Genomic DNA, 22,332 nt, shown 5'->3' on the forward strand with positions numbered 1-22,332 from the left:
CATTCATTTAAATCGTATTAACATAGTATAACACAGTCAATGCTGAAATACACTAGTCATGTAGCCTTTGACTTGATTTGCTCATCAAAGTCTCTGCATTCTCGGGTGACAGAATATACCTGTACAGTTGATTGCAGAATTATTGGCCCCCCTTAAACATTTTTTTTTAGTTTCTTGAAAAATATCTAGTCAAATATTATTTACTGCCATCATGGAAAAGATAAATTAAATCAGCTATTAGAAACGAGTTATTAAAACTATTATGTTTAGAAATGTGTTGAAAAAAAAATCTTCTCAGTTAAACAAAAATTGGGGAAAAAAATAAACAGGGGGGCTAATAATTCTGACTTTAACTGTACTGTACATTTAAACAAACTCTGAATAATTTACACCATTTAGCTGAAAAAATAAAACATTAACAATAAAACAAACAAACAAAGGGTCACATGAAAGTCGAATTGACCATCTCGAAACCATCATTCTCCCTCTGTTGTCAGATGGGATGGCGGGCCAAATCAAAGGTTACCATACACTAACTTTGGTCCACATGCCCAAATTTTGCATCTCTGCTTTAAATGCTTAAATTTGAGCAAGCTATCAGGATTTTGAACACCACGATTTGTGCATACCAATTTAGGGATATCCCAATCAGATTTTTTTGACCTCAAGTCTGAGTCATTTGATTTTGAGTATCTACCGATACCGAACACCAATCTGATACTTTTATAATACATAAAGAGTTCAAATTGAGGTTCTGCAGTGGTTTTTGAAGTGTCTTATCAGGATTGTTGTGTTAAATGTAGCCTTTTCCTTTCAACCTCTTCCAATGCCAAGTTTACATATTTCACAGTTGGCTTTGGCAATGTTGTCATCATCAACTTTACAATACCTCCTGACCACAGACATACTCGCGATTTCCGCTTCAAGCTGCTTCCGTGTTCTACTTTGCCGGCATTTAACCAATAGCGTCTCTGCAACAAAGTGATGTCATGCCGCACACGTTGTTGTTTCTTAGTGAAGTCAAGAAAGAAGTCTAACTCTATGCCACCTCATAAATATAGATGTGTTAAAATTTAATGAGATATATACATATATAGTCGAGTTCTCATCAGGAAGTACTGTCTGATTCCGATTGAGTCTGAAACCGCGTGATCGGGTCACAAGATAGGTCACACAAGACAAAAATGAATATAATAAGTATTGTCATCATTAAATAGGCCGTAATTGGTTAAACATTTCTTTTTCTTTCATGAACCTTTTGTTATAAAAATTTTAATTAGTGGTCCACTGTAATGTTTTTGTATCATAATAAAAGAAAAATAGATTCAGCTATAAATTTAAATTTGATATGTTCATTGAAATATTGATCCATTCATTTTCCTATGGCTTGGTCCCTTTATTTATCAGGGGTCACCACAGCGGAATGAACTGCTAACTTATCTAGCACATGTTTAACGCAGTGTATGCCCTTCCAGCTGCAACCCAGTATTGTGAAACACTCGTACACTCTCACATGCATACACATACACTAATTTACCTTATTCAAAACACCTATAGTGCATATTTTTGAACTGTGGGGAAAACCGAAGCTTCCGTGGGAAACCCACGCAAACACTGGAACAACATGCAAACTCTACACAGAAACACCATTTGACCCAGCCAGGACTCGAACCAGCGACCTTTTGCTGGAAGGCGATAGTGCTAATCACTGAGAAACTGTGTCGCCATCTTGACAAGTCATGGAGAAAAAATGTATTCATAATTTCATATAAAATAAATAGCACTATATGAAGATAAATGTCTAAGGAGTCATTTTTTCCCTAGTATTTGCTGTCACAAAAAAGTAAATCAAAATTGATAACGTTAGTGAACGCTTATACTTTATATACCCTTCAAACATCAAACCTCCAGCTGCATATGTATTTTATCTTTAAAAATTTTTACAACAAAAAAGCAGTTTTACTATGTAAAGGGGCACAGATGCACTCCTACAGAGGCACAATTTATGGGAATGACCATATTTTATCCATGACCTACAGAAGAGAAAAAATATAGTCGTTTATAATTACTGTATAGTTACTATGGTAGCTTATAGTTACTAGTTCTATTTGATTGCGACCCCAGTGGTAATTACATTATATTAAAGACACAGCAATAGCGTCAGATGCAGCAGATTGATTTTTATAACACCAGGTTAAAGTTTCTGGCCCATTTACAGCACTGACATTAAACGAAGAATACACCTGGGTGTATTGGTGTGTGTGTGACATTGCATGTATTCATAACCAGGATATTGGGGGTCGCGAGTCACTGGCATCGTCATATTAGGGGTCGCAGGCTGAAAAGTTTGGGAACCCCTGATCTAACAGATTGAAGAGGGGGGTGTGGGGAGATTGTCATGAGCAATGCTGGGCCTTCCATAACTTGCGTAGTTCATGTACAGTGCTCTGAATAATTGAGTACACCCCATTTTGAAATTGAATATTTGTATCCAATGAATGAATTTGGTGCATTTATTCAAAACAGATTTATTAAACAGATATATTTATTAAAAATTTATTTTAGTTCCCAAACATATTTAGAAATTGAAAGATAATACAATTATAATCAAGAAAAATATTGCCAAAATAAATTACAACCTACAAAATTTCAACTAAATTTTTCCTTTTTTTTTTTTTTGCTTCTCTAGATGTTTTCTTTTTTAGAAAAATCTGTATTTAATAATTTTTTATAAAATCAATTAGGGTGTACTAGTTTTTGGAACGTTATTGTAATTTATTTTGTTAGATAAGCTCCAGATTTGTCTTCAGTACTGACTAATCTAACGTATATGCACAGATATAATAATCTATAGCTTCCTATTAAAAATATTTATTGAAAAGATAGAATTGTTAGTACTGTATAGGACAGATTGGTACTGGCTGCTTTGAACATTATGAAATTGCACAGCTGTGCATTCATTGCCATTATCATGCATTGTCAATAGATCTCTTGCAAAACTTTCCACTCCCATTAGCAAATTTATTTGTATTGCTTTCTAATTTGTTGTGCTTAAAGTCTTTTTATTCTTCATTCCTTCATTAAGGAATAGAAGCAGTTTTACTTTAGTAACTGGGAGGTTATTAAAGGGTCAGAATCAATCAAAGACTGGGATTTTGTTCCGCAGGAAAGAAGATCTTAATTTGTATGCCAGCTTGAATTGTTCACAGTCATTGTTCCTGGAAAAACACAGTTTAAATCCACTGTCACCACAGGTAGTCATGCTGGAATAAAGTCCTTGAGCTTCAGCAATTACATCAGCACACAATCACCCGAATTTAAATAAGCAGCTTCTGTCTAATAAGGGTGCTGAAGAATGCAACAACCTGGTATGATATTAATTTGCAAATCAAACTGGTGTGTGGTTTTACTTCAAGTGAAACTCAGTTAATGTTGTGACTCAATGCTTATTATTGGCATAAAGCTGAAAACGGTTCTCTCCACTCTTCAGATAATAAATTGTAATGGATCTTGATGGCTTCTTTCTTAGTCATGAGTTGTTCTTGTAAATCTGCGCAGTTTACCAAGACAGCTGTTAACACATAAGCGGGGGAAGGCATTCAGCATTTTAAACACCAGGGACCTACTGTACAAAACTGTTACTATACTGGTGGCACAATACATGTTGTCACATATTTTAAATCAGGTTTGTTTATTGACCTTATTCTAAAATGCGGAAGTGCGCCTGTTTTCGCGATTGTCTTAGAACTTCCGATTCAGTCGTCTATGGGTGAAATGACTAGGAATAATAAACGGCAGAAAATTATCAAACTACTTGCTCTACAAACAAATGTTTGCATGAATACACAGACCAAGTAGAATAATATAATAAGAAAATATCAAATTGCAACATCAAGCAGCCTAATGAGCAGTTTTTAACGTCAAAAAAATGAATGGAAGTGAATGTGACCGGAAGTCGCAAGACAAAAAGATGCAAATGGCAGCGCCCGCTCGTCGGCGGAGAATAAGGTGAATACTGTAGTACTAAGCAAGGTAATTCACATGCCATTAATTGGAGAAAAAGTAACAATTGAGCATGTTAAACGTGATTTCTTACCCAACCTTTATGTTCAGGATCAATATGTCAGCTTTCTAATGGATGCTGTAGATGAAAAGACCAAACTCAGCTTCTGTTATGCTCATTGTAATCTCGCTAAGGTTCATTCAGCTTGCTTTCGAAAGAGTAAGGTTGTTTGGCGTTACAAAGCATTAGAGCCATTGACTCCACTGAACTAGCAGTGAAAAAGTAGTTGTAGAAAAACATGTCCAGTTTCTCCTGAACAATTTTCTATTGCTTTGTATGACAGGGAGATGATGAGTCATCCACTTCAGAAGCAGACATAGATGTAGGGTTTAACAATAGGGATTCAGTCCGGTTGACAAATTATCACTTAGACATTTGCTGCATTTTAGTGCCTGCTCAAATTGATAGAAGCTGGTGAATAAATATCACTCAGAATGGAAACATCACTTGAAATGTGTTAAAAACGCATCTATGCCTTAATTTTCCAGGAAGAGTGCGCTTATGAGTCTGTCGTCAACCAAAGCCATTTCAGCTCTGAATGGTTTACATATACAGCCCATCTCTGAGAATGAGTTCAGGAAAGAGATCCTTTATATATTTAAATCAGGGATGTGCGGTCAGGGGAGGCAGGTGAGACAGTGTCATTATCCTCACCTGCTATCATTAGATGAATACTAATGATAAAACAGATAGTTGTCCACTGATCTGTGCTATAAATGCAATTTCTGTATGAAATTGAAAATATAGCTGTATGTGATTGGCTGATTATAAATTTGCGTTAACGAGCAGTTGTACCTAATAAAGTGGCTGGTAAGTTTATACTGTGCATCCAGTTGACTCTGTATTCAGCAGTTAACTGAAATACCATCAAGGAAATAATTGGGTTTATAGATGTAATCAGGAGGTTGGTTAGATTGTTCAAAGTTGAGTTTCTTTAATTTTTTTCTATTAAAAAAAATATTAGTCATACAATATTTAATGAAAGAAACAATCTGTTATGTCTGGCTGTTGGAGATAGAGGAGTTCCTTAATCTTTTCATTTAGAGAGGGGACAAATATTTCATTGGCACGCAACTCATTGCCACAGCACATAGAATTTGCTCATGGCTTGTAAATAACAGAAGGACGCTGCTCGTACAGCACTCTGCAATCAAAGCCTAACAACATAGGAAGCCATTCAAAAGATTGCATGGGTGCTGCTGCTGTTTGTTATTTGCACAGAAATTGAAAATGAGAGAGAACGAAAGGAAGCTAGCTGGCTTATCTTTGTCACGGCTGAGCCTGGGATGCTTGACATTAGAGGCACATGATAAGAAGAGTTCTTAAAATATACATATATAAGAAATGTAATATTATGTGTGTCATGGAAATGCACCCCTTCCAATGATTTGAGGTCCATGCCAAGGAAATGAACTGCATGTGAATGAAAGAAAAGCATAACACAGAGTGTCGCCTGGTTACCTAATGATGACAGTAATTAGACACTTGTCTCCATAGCAACACATTTTATGACATAGGACAGGCAAAAACTGAACGGAGAAGTTGTACAATTGAGGCAGGAAGTATAAATGCGGAATCATATTGACAGCCCATCAGGGGTCTATTGAAGACTGTATGTCTATGAACAGGCTGGAGGCTGTTTTCCGCACTCATCTCTAGTTATTCGTGGTACTGGAATATTTGTGTCCAAACTTCTGCAGCATTATTCATTAGATTTCAGATGACCTAAGATTCAACAGGAATGACAGCAACATATGTGATCTAATCCACTGCATTATTGAGAACATTTCCATAATGAGCAACCGACATGCTCTGTAAGCCTCTTTTCTGGTTTCAATTATAAAAGTATGTAAAGTACGTCTATAAATTAAATTATAGAGATATGGGGGATCATGGGATTATGGAAATGAGTTTTCCGCGTGGAAGTTTAGATATTAAAACTGTCAGAAGAATGAAACGTGGACTGAATTGCTATACTTTTACATGTAATGAAATTGATAATGAGGTAGGTTCTTGACTGCTGAGAAAGGGAAGTTTTGCATGCATGTAGTGTGAGATTCTCATACTTTAACATGTGTTGTTGTGCACAAAGATTTCTTGGTACCCATTATTTTTTCTTCTAAAATCAGCCACATTACAGTATGATATTATCTAAGTGAAGTAGCTTTCTGAAAGTGGAATGATTATATTTGTGTGTTTTTTTTTTTTTTTTTTTGTAATTGCTGCAGTCTGATGTGAGGTTGCAGCTGCACATGATTTTGATTATGTTTTGTAAATGTTATGAGGGCACACAAATGAACAATTTAGAATCAATATTAGTGTTCAGTTAAAAATGTAATTGTCAGTTTGTTTAATTAGTTTACTCTCATTCAAAAAGAATGTTGCACATAACAAGAATAAAATTGCATGGGCAGGTCCTCCTGACAATAACACCAAAGTATAGTAGTAATAAGAGCATACCAAATTACATTTGGATTTTTTTTTTTTATGGTGCCATTGCCTAAATGGTGGAACATAAAACAATGAGATAAAAGTATGGATCTTATTGTTTTTTTTAAATAATTTAAAAGATTATATTATTATTTGTAAATGCAAAAAATCACATGAATTCTCAATAAAGCCTGAGACAGCTATGGAGCTAATTAAATGCCAAAACAATCTGAGTTTGCATTGTGTTAATTTGAATCATTAACAATTGTAAGTAAATAAAACTGAATATTATATACCATTAAAAATGTTTTGAATTTGAATTTCTTATGCACTTCCAGCCATATCCCAACACTGGGAAACACCCATACACTCTTGCATTCTAGCCAATTTAGCTTATTCAATTCACCTTTATCGCATGTCTTTCGACTTGTGGGGGAAACCGTAGCACCCGGAGGAAACCCATGGGAACACAGGGAGAACATGCAAACTTCACACAGAAATGCCAACTGACCCAGCCGAGGCTCAAACCAGCGGCTGTCTTGCTGTGAGGCGGTTGTGCTACCCAATGTGCAACCATGACACCCAATATTGAATTTGATGTTCCGAATATCTTTATATTGAAAAAGTGAAACCGTTTTACTTTTCTGTTTTAACTTTTGACAAACCCAATGTTTGCAACCTTTGAATTCAGAACCAAATAAATCTAAAGTTTGAAAATACGTCTTTAAAAATCTGACTTAATTAGTTTTAAAGTTCAGATGTTCAATATTCAAGTCAAGAAATACAAATTTAAAACATTTTAATAGCACATATTATTCAGTTTTATTAACTTACAATTGTTAATAATTCAAATGAACACAATTCAGATTGTTTTGCCATATTATTAGCTCCATACTAATCCAGCTACAATAATTTAACCTTAATTAACAGTTACACTACTAATAACAGGATTGATATGCAACAAAGCAGCTTCAAATTTTAGCATTTTTTTCACCTCCCCTGACTAATGCATCTGGCTCTATTTATATTGTTTAAAATGCTGAGTTACATAATACATTTTTCTATCACGTACAGTTACAGTATAAGCCTGACATTGTACCTTCTTAATCAGCTAGTCTTTCATGCAATAACTTGCAGTGTCTGTGCTTTTTCAAAAAAGTTAAAATCGAGTCTTTAAGGATGATATCCATTACTCCCTTCACGCATGCAATTGTAAATTTATCATTTAAAAAAACAACTTAAAGTAAACCATGTCCGTTTATCGAAATCAAAACCATGTGATTTTGTTGGCTCACATTACTAGTTTTGTGAACAACTCTGTGCATGTCATTAAGAGAAAAAAAAAAATTCTTTGCCCTTTTAAATCTTTATTAGAAATCTGAAAATGCACTTCCTGTTTTTTATTTTTGCCAGATAAATTGTCAGATTACATATATCTTAGGAAATGGGCGTGGCTAACATGTTTAACCACACTGCTTCAGCTGTCAGTTTTGACAGCAAACAGAAAGGGTGAGGATGAGTCTTTTAGATTGTAATAACTGTTCCGAAACCGCTTTCCCCATCTTTCTGAATGATATGCCTAATTTGCTACATTCAATCAGTGCAGTAGAAAAAAATGCCACGCCCACTGTTATCATCTAATATTCTGTTTCTCTTTAAACCATCCCAATACAAAAAAAAAAGAAAAAAAAAAAAAAAAAACAGTCGCAGCTTCCAGTTTATGGGGACTTTAAGATTTACAGTACAATTAGAACCACTAAACTAAGCCTCTCATATAACATATCTACAAATAGATCGAGAATTTTACTTTACAAACGGTATTGTTCATAAAATTATTTATATTCATATATATTTACACACATTTACATAAGTAAATAAATAGACTCAATGAAAGGTTAAAATATCTGTGCATTTCTCTGGGTGCAGATTCCATGTGGGCCTTTACTGTATATTGATTACTTAAATAGATATTGTGCCCAGAAATGAAAAATCTACTCCCACTTTTCTTACCCTCAAGCGGTTTCAAACCTTTTTATAAGTTTCTTCTATTGAACACAAAAGGAAAAACTAAAACTGTGAGGGTCAATGACTACATTTCCTGGGTTTTTCAAAATATGTTTTTTGTGTTCAACAAAAGAACGTAAATCAAAACGATTTGAGTCAAAAACTATGAGTAAATAAGAAGAATTATCATTTTTGATGAACTATGCCTTTAAAATGCAGCTTTTTGTTTCGTTCGTAAAAATGGAAATGGAAAAATGTTTTCAATCCTCTTCCTCACCGCTCAAGCATTTAAGTGGCAGTGAAATGGGCTACCAAATTTGCACCAAAATATTCAGAAGCATTTATCCTTAGTAGTATTTTGGATTGTACGATTTTGATAAAACGTGATGTGGCTGGATGGTGGCTCAGTGTTTAGCACTGTTGCCTCATAGCAAGAAGGTTGCTGATTCGAGTCCTACCAGGGCCAGTTGGCATTTCTGTGTGGAGTTTGCAGAAGCATTTATTATTAGTAGTAGTTTGTTTTTTTATGACTTTGCATGTGGAGTTTTTATGTTCTCCTTATGTTCGCTTGTTTCATCTGGGCCCTTTGGTTTTCCCCACGGTCCAAAGAAACATGGTTTAAGTGAATTGGGTAAACAAAATTAGCCTATATACAAATATAGCCTATATAGCCTGTATACAAATTAGTGTATGACAATGTATGGGTGTTTTCCAGTACTAGGTTGCAGCTGGAAAGACACCGGCTGTGTAGGGCATAAGCTGGAATAGTTGGAAGTTCATTCCCTGATAAATGAGGGACCAAGCCAAAGGAAAATGAATGAATGAATAAATGAATGAAAGAAAAAGCAGGACAACATGGATCTTGAAAAAAAGCTAAAATGACCAATTGGTCATCTGTGTAAAACATATACCAGAATAGTTGGCAGTTCATCCCACTGAGCCAAAGGAAAATTAATGAATGAATGAACAAAAAAGCATGACAACAAGTATCTTGAAAAAAAAGAGCAATTGGTCATCTGCATAGAAAATATGACGGAATAGTTGGTGATTCTTTTCTGTGGTGACCCCTGATAAATAAGAGACTTAGCTGATGAATGAAATAAATGAATGAATGAATGAATGAAAAAGCATGACAACAGGGATCTTTAAAAAAGCTAAAATGAGCAATTGGTCATCTGCGTTAGGGTTTTAGCTGCACCTAAGCTAATGGAGAGTGAATGAATGAATGAATGAATGAATGAATGAATGAATGAATGAATGAACATGACAACAGGGATCTTGAAAAAAAAAAACAGCAACTGGTCATCTGCGTAAAACATATGCCGGAATTGTTGGCAATTCATTCCTCTATGGTGACCTCTAAACAAAGAACTAAGCTGAAGGAGAATGAATGAATGAATGAATAAATGAATGAATGAATGAATGAATGAAAGAATGAACGTTAGAGTTAGCTGCATCTCAGTAAAACATATTCTAGAATAGTTGCAGGTTCATTCCGCTGTGGTGACCTCTGATAAATAAGTGAGTAAGCCAAAGGAAAATGAATGAATGTATGAATGAAAGAAAAAGCATGACAACATGGATCTTGAAAAAAAGCTAAAATCGGCAATTGGTCATCTGTGTAAAACACATGCCGAATTAGTTGGCGGTTCATTCTGCTGTGGTTACCCCTGATAAATAAGGGACTAAGCCAAAGGAAAATGAATGAATGAATGAATGAATGAATGAATGAATGAATGAATGAACATGACAACAGGGATCTTGAAAAATGGCAATTGGTCATCTATGTTAGGCTTAGCTTCATCTGCGTAAAACATATGCCAGAATTTTTGGAGGTTCATTCCTCTGTGGTGACTCCTGATAAATAAGGGACTTAGCTAAAGGAGAATGAGTGAAGAAAGAAAGAAAGAAAGAAAGAAAGAAAGAAAGAAAGCATGACAACAGGGAACTTTAAAAAAACTGTGCAATTGGTCATCTGCGTAAAGCATATGCTGGAATAGTTGGCAGTTCATTCCTCTGTGGTGACCTCTAAACAAAGAACTAAGCTGAAGGAGAATGAATGAATGAGTAAATGAATGAATGAATGACTGAATAAAAAAGGATGACAACAGGGATCTTGAAAAAAGCTAAAATGAGCAGTTGGTAATCTGCCCAAAGTGCAGATGCTTTTGTTTCTCAACAACCAAAGGCAGTAACTAATTTGTCATGTTGTGTTTAATCTCAATTAATCCGACCAATTAGTAAGTAAGAGCATGCTATTTGCGGAGATTTCGACTTGTTAAGAATAGGTCATCATGTCATCATGCAGTTAGAATATGTCATCATGTCGCAGACTACTTACAATGAAGCCTTTGCATTTATGAACTTATGCAAATGCTTCTTGAGAAGAACAGCATGAGTCAATCAGTGCATAGTTACTCATCCACTGTCAGCCAGAGAGCATCGTGGTGTCTATTAAATACATTTTTTTTTCTTGCAATGGAAATGCATTCCATGTTCTTGGCTTGCATTTTAGTTTTCCATTCCTTTTGGGGTTGTTTGTTTCTGAAATGAGTAAGAGATCAATCTTTCTATGAGAGAAGTGAGGATCTCTATTCACATGCCAAACGCGCGCACACATTGGCGTCATGTACACTTCGTGCTATGGAAGCTCTAAACTAATGTCTAAACACTCTAGAACATGGACAGAAACAAGATGGTATTCATCTAGCATACACAACGTGTCCACCTCAACCATGCTCCAATGAATGCACAACAGATGAATCTTTCTGAAAGATTTAACAAGTCATAAACTTCTTGAACTGCTCTGTACAGTGCTTCAGTCACTATGATATATGTGCTGCTACAGGCAACGTTTACGTTTGTAGGCCAGCTGTGTCTGTTTTCCGTATTGATGATGTTTCATGTTTTTCCATCTGTCGTTCAGGTCGCCTCGCTCATCCAGTACCTGATAGAAAACACGCCTGCCATATTTGGAGATGATCTTGAGAGTTTGTTCATCAAACAGATGAATTCAGGTCAGGAAACGCACGATTATGCAGGTAATTTTGTGGTTGTGCTATTTGGACCTTATTAATACAGTATGAAATGCTTATTGAGGTACTTTACAGAAAGTAATTAGCCTTTTTGATTGCAGTTTCACAGTACTCCCACACACACTTTTAAGCTGTCTGCAGGTAATTTAGTGCAGATTATGTAGGTAATTAATTGAAACTGAAGAAGATAAAACAAGATATTCTGCTGCACATAAAATAAGATATTGTGAAGTTTGAAATCATTTACTGGTAAGAAATTAATTGTCCTTTTTGGGTGAATTATCATTTTTGTCACATTTACACTGTCCGGTCTTAATGCCCAATTCTGATTTGTTGCCTGTCCGTTTACTTGTTATTTTAATTGGGACCCATATCTAATTCACGTGTTTACACTTGCCATACAATTTACGAAGTTGCGCATGCATAAAGGCGGGATCTAGCATCTGCGCCACACTAGCCACGATGAAAGAAAATGTCTTGCTTTTAGCTCTGCGAAATGTGCCCAACTTTAAATTTCTTTTGAGGTGGATGCTCCTCTGTGGTTGATGTTTATCGCTTTGCCGTCTCCACACATACTCTTCCTTCTCTTCCTTCTAAGTTTAATGATGCACAAAATGGAATACCTCAATAAATCCAATCTATATCGATTTATATCTGATTTATTTCCATATATGAAGGAGGCCTGAAACCAATCTCTGAATATCTGAATGCATGCTTTTTTGTGTGTTCATAAGATACGATCTGTCATATACAGTTGAAGTCTGAATTATTAGCCCCCCTTTAAATTAGTTTACTTATTTTTTAAATATCAAATGATGTTTAACTGAGCAAGGACATTTTTTACTGTATGACTGATAATATCTTTTCTTCTGGAGAAAGTCTTATATGTTTTATTTAGGCTAGAAGCAGTTTTAATTTTTTTATGAGATCAAAACTATTAGCCCCTTTAAGTTATATGTTTTTTCGATAATCTACAGAACAAACCATCATTGTGCAATAAACAAATTGCCCTAACTTGCCTAATTAACCTAATTAAGCCATTAAATGTCACTTTAAGCTGTATAGAAGTGTCTTAAAAATATATTTAGTAAAATAATATTTACTGTCATCATGACAAAGATAAAATAAATCAGTTATTAGATATGAGTTATTAAAATTATTATTATTAGAAATGTGTTGAGAAAATCTTCTCTCCGTTAATCAGAAATTGGGGAAAAAAATAAACAGGGCAGCTAATAATTCTGACTTCAATATGCAATAAATCCTAATTAGGTCACATTTAACTGGCAGTGTAAACGAGGCCTTTGAGTGAAAATGTAGGATACTACACTTTCTATGTTACTTAAATATACAGTACCAGGTGGTATTCTGAACTCAGCACCAGGTGGTATTCTGAACTCAGCAGAGGTTTTCAGTAGGCTTGGGATACAACATTTAGTCTCTCAACATCGTCCAGAGTCATTCCAGTGTGGTTTTGGCAGTTTGGTCACACTCAGGATGAAAGAGAAATATTTGCCCTGTGCAGTAGGTTTTCATCTGGGATTACTTTCTTTTCTTCAGTTCAGAGCAACTCAACAATTGGTGATGCTGAAAATAACCCCTATGTATGCCTAGAAAATTTATCAGAAGAAAAATGTACCGTTAGCTATCGAGTTAGTCTTGTAGAATCTTTTTTCCTTGGGCTCTTAACGTCATTTAAGTGCAATTTGTCAAATTTCTGGCAGACTGAAATAGTGTTTTTGCACCAAATGACACCATGGAAACTTGATTTATGTACTGATGGTAGGCTTATGGCAGGTTCTCCACAGGAATCGCTGAATAACTGTACTAAGTGGTCTGTGCAATTTATTCACTTTGACAGAGTCCAAGAATAATCTAAGTGTTCAGCTATGTCTAACTATGCAAAATATTCATATTTTCCCTAGATGGGTCATTTATTCTTCAGCACTCTTCTTCAGAGGACACAGATCAAGATTTTACAGTTTCACCTCATCTACAGCCTGAAGTTCATCCCCTTTTCCTCCCACTGGCTGCACTTTCTCTGCAAGAGAAGAGGAGACCCGGGGCCTTTGATATTGATATGCCGTCATCAGAGGGCACCTACAGCTGTGGGACTCTGGATTCCATTTCATCTTGTTCCAGTGCTTCTGTGAGCATGCTGGAGGTTGGGCAACTCAGCCAATCTCGTGATCGATGCCTCTCTGAGCCTTCCATGTACTTTTCCTCACCCCAAACACTGGCACCAAATCATACTCCTGTTATCCGCCAGTCCAGCTATGATGCTGCTGTAACTGACAGTAGAAAGGAGCAGTCACTAGGCTCTACGGGACTGAGCCCAGATCAGCAATCGCAAAATTCTGGAATGGGTCCACGACGGCGCCGTTACACTTTTTGGAAGTCTCCGCAGATCCCCTCTCGCTTCCGTCATCCTGCTCAGAGATTGGCCAGCATGTCAAGTCTGTCATCTACTACCACTTCTTCTCTCAGCTCATTGGATAGTACACTGTCCCTCAGCTCAGCTGATCCAATCCCCAGCCCACAAGATCCACGCTCCCGTCCTTTTCTGTTCGGAGCTGCTGCAAGACTGCGGCCTCTCACACCTGAAATATCCAAAAAGAGCTGGACAAATACTTTCACCTACGAAGAAGAAGAAGACTTTTGGAGTGAGAGGGATCAGGAGACCAAAAATGAGAAAGAAAACGAATGTGAAGCATCTTTTCATGACTACGATGAAGAGAGAGGAATGAAGAATGGAGAAAGAGCTGTGAGTGAGGATGCCATGAGCTTTGAGTCCATTGGGGATATTCATGAGGTTAAAAGTGCAACTCAAAGCATGTCAGAGGGTCATTCTGAAACTGTGTGCAGCTTTGAGTTTAGTGTGAATCCATTACAACCCTCCACCGCATGTCAAAAAGAGTCCAGTCTTGACCTTAGCTCACAAGTGAATCCTTACAGCATATGGACAGCACCGCAAGCCAATCCAGCTGACTCTGTGATAAAGGAACCCCAGGTGAAACAAACTCTCGTAAACTCATCCACAACATCACAAAAGCAAAATGAAACTCAAGCAGAAAGCTCAGCAAGTCAGCTGCAGCTGAAGCTTCCAAATGCACACTCCGACATGCAGGCCTCAGGTGGGAAGAAAGTGAGCAGAATGAAAATCACATTCTTTCCTTCAGCTGGAAGAATTATGCTTAAACATTCTAAGGCCACGAATCAGACCTCAAATACCAAAAAGAATACGCTGGGAGAAGCTCAGCGAAAAGTTGAGCCAGGGTTCAGTGAAGGAAATGAGGGAAGCGTTCGAGAATCAGTTCAAGTGCAAATACCACAGACACTGTTTTATGGTCATAATGTTCCGCTAGTCTTACTTTCTACACCCCCGGTGCAGGTGAGGACACACTGTACTCCCACTGAGGATGTGGGTGAGACAGATGCAGGTTTATGCGATACAGCTAAAGTTAACCTTGTCACAACTGAAATTAGCAATGGCGTAAGCAGTTACTCGGCAGACAATAATGTTCAGAGGGTCAAATGTGTTAGTCATAGCATGAGCACAGTTGAAGACCTGCACAGTTCTCGCTGTACTACTGACAACACTAACCTTGGGGTTAGCATTAGAGATGGTCATAATGTTAACCGGAGCATAAAGCTTATTCACTGCAATGCTAATCAGAGTGTGGCCAATCAGAAACCTGCTAGCAAATACTCAGGAAACATTCGCCATACAATCTGTATCAAGCTTCCCGGCAACAGAGGAGTGGCACAGAACAAGCCAATACAATAATCCTGCTGGTGATATATAACATTATTAATATGTATGCAAAATATTTAGATTTTTTTTTCTGTGCAAGAACATAAATTGGTTTTCAGTCTGCAAATTGAAAGAACTTCACCAGTAGAATGTTTGTTTACTTGCATATTTATGCAGATAGTTTTTTTTAAAACCATCTCTAACATTTTTTAAGGAACCTAACTCACAAAATAATTTAATTTGGGTCAAATTTGGACAAACACACTAATTCAATCATTCATTTATTTTCTTTTTGGCTCAGTCCCTTTATTGCTACAGCAGAATGAATCTCTAACTTATCTAGGATATGTTTTACGCACTGGATGCCCTTCCAGCTGCAATCCATCACTGGAAAACATACATACACACTCACTCACACACTTACACTACGGACAATTTAGCTTACCCAATTTGCCTAGGGTGCATGTCTTTGGACTTGTGGGGGAAACCAGAGTACTCCCTTTGCGAACATGGGGAGAACATGCAAACTCCACACAGAAATGCCAACTGACCCAGCCAGGGCTTGAATCATCGACCTTCTTGCTGTGAGGCCATTGTGCTACCCACTGTGCCACTGGGATGAACACAATGAATGGGTTAAAATTAAACCTTGATGACTTTAAGAATGTGGACAAAGATAGCTGAATCATTACTAAAAACTAACATTTTAACAAAAAATTAGGATGAACTATCCCTTTAAAGAGTTATTTAAATGCTTAGAACACACACATATGCATACACACATCATTCCATCACTGCTGTGTACCTTTTTCCCAGAGACATGCTAGATTTGTCAGCTCCTAATTGTATACAATCTTTCTCCCTCTTTCTTCCCTGAGAACATTTCCATAGAGCCAGTACCTCAATATCAGTAAAGCCAGTCAGAAAAATGAATATATTGCCTCTGTGCAGGTAAACACAAATTTCCCAGGCATGGCACACATCCCATTTCCACACAGCTGAAATGAAAGTGGGTGGTAAACAAAACCTAATTCGCTTTCAGTGAAAGTAGGGAATTGCATTTGAGAGTAGGTTCAATAGGATCAAACCGCTCTCAATATGAAAGTGATTTCCTCTGGCAATTTTTATAATTTTATTATTAACTTATGCATTTGTTGCTTGTTATTTCAAATGCTTGCATTTAACCAATTAATTAAAGCAAGCAGAATACTGTAGACCGTTAGCAGTATATTTTTGTTAGGGTCAATATACAGTAAGCCAGCTCTGCAAAGGGCAAACAGAAGCAGCATCTGCCATGGCATTCCTGTATGTTTACACAAGCTGCGCTATTGATACTAACAATTTTGAAGTGGTCTGTTACGACTTTAACAGGCTTTGAAACTGCCTCCTTGACCTTTTGTTCATAGGTTTGCATTAAAACAAAAACTCAAAATGTGCTTAGAGGGGTGTGAGGAACATTTTAATCTAAGGAGTTTGTCCTAAAAACATCTTAAAGTGCAAAAGATTTAGTTTTTTTACATGTTGTACATGCATTTGCCACATCTTCATAATATAAACAATTTTACATTAAAGGGATAGTTCACGCATTTACTCACACTCAAGTAATTTTAAATGTTTATGGGTTTAAAAATCAACACAAAACAAGATATTCTGCCGAATGTTGTGAAAAAGCAGCCATTGACATCCATTGTAGGAACAAATACACTATGGAAATCAATGGCTGATGTTTTTTTTTTTCAAGTCAAGGATAAGTAAATCATTCTTTTTGGGTGAACTATCCCACTTTAAATACAGTGGAGGAAATTAGTATTCAACAAATTACCATTTGTCCCAGAAAACATATTTGTAAAGGTGCTGTTGACTTGAAATTTTCACCAGATGTTGGTAACAACCAAAGAAATTCACATTCATACAATAATAATTAGTTTACAAATGAAGTTATGTGTAATAAAATGAAATGACAAAAAAAGTATTGAACGCATGACTAAAGGGAGGAGTAGAAAGGCAGTGAAAGCCCAGACAGCAGCTAAAATCTCTCAGAGGTTATTCAGCAACCGTGTACCCTTCGTCAGTGTAAATTAATATTAGCTGCTTCACTCCAACATCTACATCATCCGAATGATGATGATGAAGCCAGAGTGGACATTTCCGCAAGACCATGATCCAAAACGCAGCCAAGGAAACTCTCAAATGCTTCCAGAGAAAGAAAATCAGGCTTTAGAATGGCCCAGCCAATTGCCCAACTTGAACCCAATAGAAAATACAAAATAAAGATCAGATCTGATAGACAAGACCCACAGAACCATCAAGATTTTTACACTGTTGAACTCTGTGAAAAACTCACACCTGAGAAATTTATATGACATCATTTTCTACATGAGTCATCTTTAAGCTGCCATTACCAAAAAAAACAAAAAACAAAAAAAAAACTTCTATATAAAGTATTAAATACGTTTCAGTAGTTCAGTACTTTCTCCTTGTGTCATTTCATTGTTATTACACAAACACATTTTTCAGATTTTTTTGTTTGTTTCATTTTTAAGCATATATTGTTTGGGTTTTTACCAAAATCTGGTTCAATTCCACGTCAACAGCTCCTTTAGAATATTTTTAACCAGAAAAAAAACAACATGTTGAATATTTTCCCCCACAGTACATACTGTAAACTATAAAAATCAAAAACATTTTGGTTTTGCTGACATTTTTACTTAAAGTGGCTGTTCATTTTGGACTGAAAACACATAATTGGCATGTAAAAGAAGTTGAAAAAAAAAAACAGAAAAATAATTTGTTGTTGAGTGTAAAAACAGCATGTGCATTAGGCAGAAATGGGGAAGTCATCAAGATGGTAATCACAGTGCGAGGAGGGAGGAATGAAGTGCTTTAGTGCCAAATTGGTTAAATAGCAGATGTGACAGAGCATCTCTAAAAACATGGCAGGTGAGGGTGAAGCAGCAGGCAAAGGTATAATCCAAGGAAATTTTGTGATTCTGTTAAATGCTGAAATAAGATGTTAGAAGCATATTTAGGGACAAGTGTTAAGGAAGTGTTATATAGGATTGTGCATAGAGTAGGTTTAGTGAAAGACAGTTGGTTAATGTTTGTTATTTTGACTCCTTATTGTGTGGTATAAGTGATTTGGAGACATTCACTTGCCTGTAGCTGTGAGGTGAATGTGAGGCATGTTTTGGTCTGACCAAATATTAGAATATACTAAAACAATAAGCATCAATTGGCTGTGAATTGCAGTGAACAATGTATAACAGCTGGCTGTTATATGATGGATGATGGAATGGCAATTTACAATAGCTTAGCATGCAGATGGTGATGCAGTAGCACAGTAGGTAGTGCTTTGGCTTTACAACAAGAAGGTCGCTGGGTCAGTTGGCGTTTCTGTGTGGAGTTTGCATGTTCTGGATGTTTCTCAGAGATGCGTTGCAGCTGGAAGGGCATCCGCTGCATAAAACATGTGCTGGATAAGTTGACGATTCATTCCACTGGCGACTCCGGATTAATAATAAAGAGACTAAGCCAAAAAGAAAATGAATGAATAAGATGTAGATCAACCTATTCTAAACAAGAACCGTAGCCATGAGTTTAGTTACATATGTTTAAAACGGGGCATAAACCTTTTTAACACATTAAATTAAACTGTTTGAATGTTTATTCGTCTGCCTCAAATGATCGAAAGCTCAAATATTTCTGTATTCCCCTGAAAATAGCATTGTCCACTTGTGATTGGATCATCGAAAACAACTTCTTTAAAGCAACACTATGCAAGTTTTTCTCACAGCTTCTCTTTGTTATTGATAAGTCCAGTTGCCTGATACCAGTGTTGTTAAAGTGTTGTTGCACTTCTCTGTGGGCAGCATTTGTTGACTAACCTGACAGAATCAGTGAAAGTTGATACCTCGTTTGGAAATCATGTCCAACGACCCGTAAAAATAGCCTGTGTTACATTACACTCAACAAATATCATCAAATGGCAGCCAGTTGCCTCTTTCAGCTTTTGCCATCAAGCCTGTCCAATACAAATCCATGTTAGTTTCCGTGTGTGGCTGACCAGTCTCCCTGCAGGCACAGGACATCAACATAATGTCAGATTGTTGTTGTATCCATACATCATGTTGACATTGCACTTTGTTTGGAAATAAAAATTAAGTTGAAGTCAGAACCCAACATCAGACCAAGATCCAATGTCCAACCTAAAATCAACCAAATATCAACGTCTAATGATGATACAGCTTGATGTTGTATGGATGTTACTACTATGACGTCTATCAGATGTTGGATTTTGGTTGCCATATCTGACAAGTAAATGTCAGTATGACGTTGACAGTTAGCTTTAAGTGGGAGAAAAGGGAGAAGAGACATAATTATACATCTATCTCTAGTGTAATAATGTAATACAGAGGGGAAAAAACCTGAGTTTTAATGACTCAAGCTATGACATCAAAAAGCCGGGGAGAGCTGCAGGTGCGTCACGTGACATAATGATTGACAAGTCACTGAAGTAGTGACAGCAAACAGATTGCAATGAAACTACAACTTGTTCAATAGATGAATAAACATCGCCATTTTGCGAAAAAATCATGCAGCCATTGACTAAATTCTCCACCAGTCAAACTAGAAAGCAAGTGACTGACAGATATGCATATGCAGAACATCAAAGCAGTCGACTGCTTTGTTTAGATTTTAGTAACTATAACTTTGGCTTTTAATTCAGTTCGTGGTCTCATTTTATTTCTAACACTGTAAGCTATGACCTTTTCTTGTTTTTTTTTTTTTTTTTACTTTAAAGACGCCATTTTCACGCACAAGTAAACAATGTAAACAACAGGTCTCCAGCAGAAACGGTGAATAAAAAACAAACGAATAACCATCCATAATTCAACACTGGCTGCTTGAGGGTTGTAGCTTTAGTGATGTATAGTTTGTCAATATTACTCATGTTCTTTTTGGTGTAATCTATTCATTTAGACTGACGTGCAAAAACAGCCTTGTCCACGTCCTGACACTGGCTAAGTTAATAGATAAGAAAAGAAAAAACACACGAAACACTATAACTTAAGCTTAAAAAGGTTTTCATAATGCAAAAAATTCACTTTTCTTGCTATTTGTAAGTTTAAATTGGTCAAGTTCTGCCAGAAAAGGGTGAAAGTGCAGTAAAAAGGAGATTTAAACCATTTTTGTGCATGAATAAAAAATGTTGAATTCAGTAAAAGAAAAGTAACAATGCACTTTTGGCAAACTTCACCTACTGTAGGCTGTTAAACATCCACAGAATACATTAAAGTTATGCTGCTGCCACTGGTGCAATTTAAGAGAAATTATTTTAAGGTCAGATCTTACATAGTGCTGCTTTAAGGGATAATTTATCCAGTATAAAAATGTGCTCATAATTTACTGACCCCAAGGCTAATTGACCTGTTGATTGCTTTTTTTTTTTCTTAGAAGGTTTTAGATTTAGTATACTTGCCTAGATAATAGTAACTGTCAGATAGAGAGTAAAAAAAAAAAATCAAGTAATGCTAAATGAAAATCCATGGGTCTTTGCAAAACTATTGGTCTGTGCAAGTAACCAGAACATTATTTATTAAGGATGACAGACACGGAGAATGATGTCATATCCCGTTGGCCATTCAGTTCAAGACATTCTACATGCTGATAGCCCAGCACGACTGCACTGGTAATTGGCGAGGGAAGGATGCTAATTTTCTGTCAATTGAGAGAGCTGGTAAAATGAAGGGTTCAAGGGAATAGTGGGATGTGCATTTGAGCAGGAAGCAGCTTTTTCTTCCGCACAGAAGCATGAAAAGATCCATCAGCATTTGGCCGCTATTCTCTTTTTCACTCCCCCTCTCTGGTTCTTCTGAATAAGTTCTTTACGCATTGCTGAGCTGTAAATGTCCACAGCTGTTTCTCTCTTCACAAAGGCACAATAATCCACTTTATTGAGTTTGCTGAGAGCATGTATGCCGTCTGAGGTCATTAAATGAGACAACAGAGATGTATAGACTGCTGTGAGATCTTCAAGTCAAGTGTATGTCAAGTTTTCATTAAATGTCAGTAAATCACATGCGGTTTAATCCTGATATTCCTCATCGGTCTATAGATACTGAAGAAAATGAGGTTACAGCAGGTTAAGAGCAAATTGATCTACATTCTTTCATTCATTTATTTGTCAGAGTTTATGAGTTTTTGTTTTATCTAGATGAGATGAAATGTATGCTGCATTTTCATATCTTGACTGATATCTTGTGCTTAAAAAATGTGCTCGTTTTATATTTTAAAACACAGTGTGTGACATTGTAATGTTGTTAATGCAAATGCTTTCACAGGTTGGATATGTACACATTAACTGCTTTACATTATAAAATAAATTTCATAGATGGTTTTAAGATCTTGAGCTGGGTAAATGAATGAATAAATAGCTAAATAATTAATCGATCTCTGTAATAGTTTGTATTTTATTTCAGTAAAAAGAGAGAGAGAGACCTGTAAAAAAGACCAAGACTGCAGCATGCATGTTTATACATTATACGTATGTTTTGTTAGTTTGGTACAGTTCAGAATGAATGTAAGTTTGCTCAAAAATCCACTTTAAAACAGGTAGCCCAAACAGCATGCAGCTATTTGATTTCCAGAGTTCCCAGTAAAATCATTTTGGATAATAGCATCAGTCAAGTACACAATGTTAAAGAACACAATGTAGACTGGCTTCGTCAGTTCAGACAGGGCATCAAAAAATAGGCTATTCAACCCTTACAGGTCCAATATCCTGCTATAAGATCACCCAAGTTCAGACCTTTTTAAAAAGGTTCATGCTCATGAATAATATTTAAAATTCTATGAATATAAAAATAATTTAAGTCATGTCGCCGAATAAAATTCACGTCTCTGACTCACAGCAGCTGTCAGACGCAGGCTGAGTGATGGAGCTCTTGTAGGCGTGGCTGCAGCCTGCAATTAACTGCTCGTTAACGCAAATTTCTAATTAGCCTATCACATGGCATCAACTCAAAGTATTATGGCATGTAGACATG

General features: G+C 36.4%; 1 protein-coding gene and 1 long non-coding RNA gene across 11 annotated transcripts in view; both read left to right on the forward strand.

Annotated features, from left to right (window-relative positions):
- arhgap20b (Rho GTPase activating protein 20b) overlaps positions 1–21,736 on the forward strand; it is a 100,535-nt gene extending 78,799 nt beyond the window's left edge. For 8 of the 10 annotated variants that reach the window (XM_087253433.1, XM_087253439.1, XM_087253435.1 and 5 more), the window contains 2 exons: positions 11,424–11,538; positions 13,458–21,736. In XM_087253433.1, coding sequence (XP_087109559.1) covers positions 11,424–11,538; positions 13,458–15,319 — 1,977 coding nt within the window. In that variant the 3' untranslated portion in view covers positions 15,320–21,736. The remainder of the gene's footprint in view (positions 1–11,423; positions 11,539–13,457) is intronic. The other 2 variants (XM_087253437.1, XM_087253436.1) reach the window with 1 other exon arrangement.
- The window catches only part of LOC147843941 (uncharacterized), a 560,137-nt gene that overhangs the window by 258,481 nt on the left and 279,324 nt on the right, over positions 1–22,332 (forward strand). The window lies entirely within an intron of this gene.

Source organism: Danio rerio, chromosome 5 (genome assembly GCF_052040795.2).
Source record: "Danio rerio strain M-AB ecotype USA chromosome 5, GRCz13ab, whole genome shotgun sequence".
In the NCBI taxonomy this organism is placed as follows: Eukaryota; Metazoa; Chordata; class Actinopteri; order Cypriniformes; family Danionidae; genus Danio; species Danio rerio.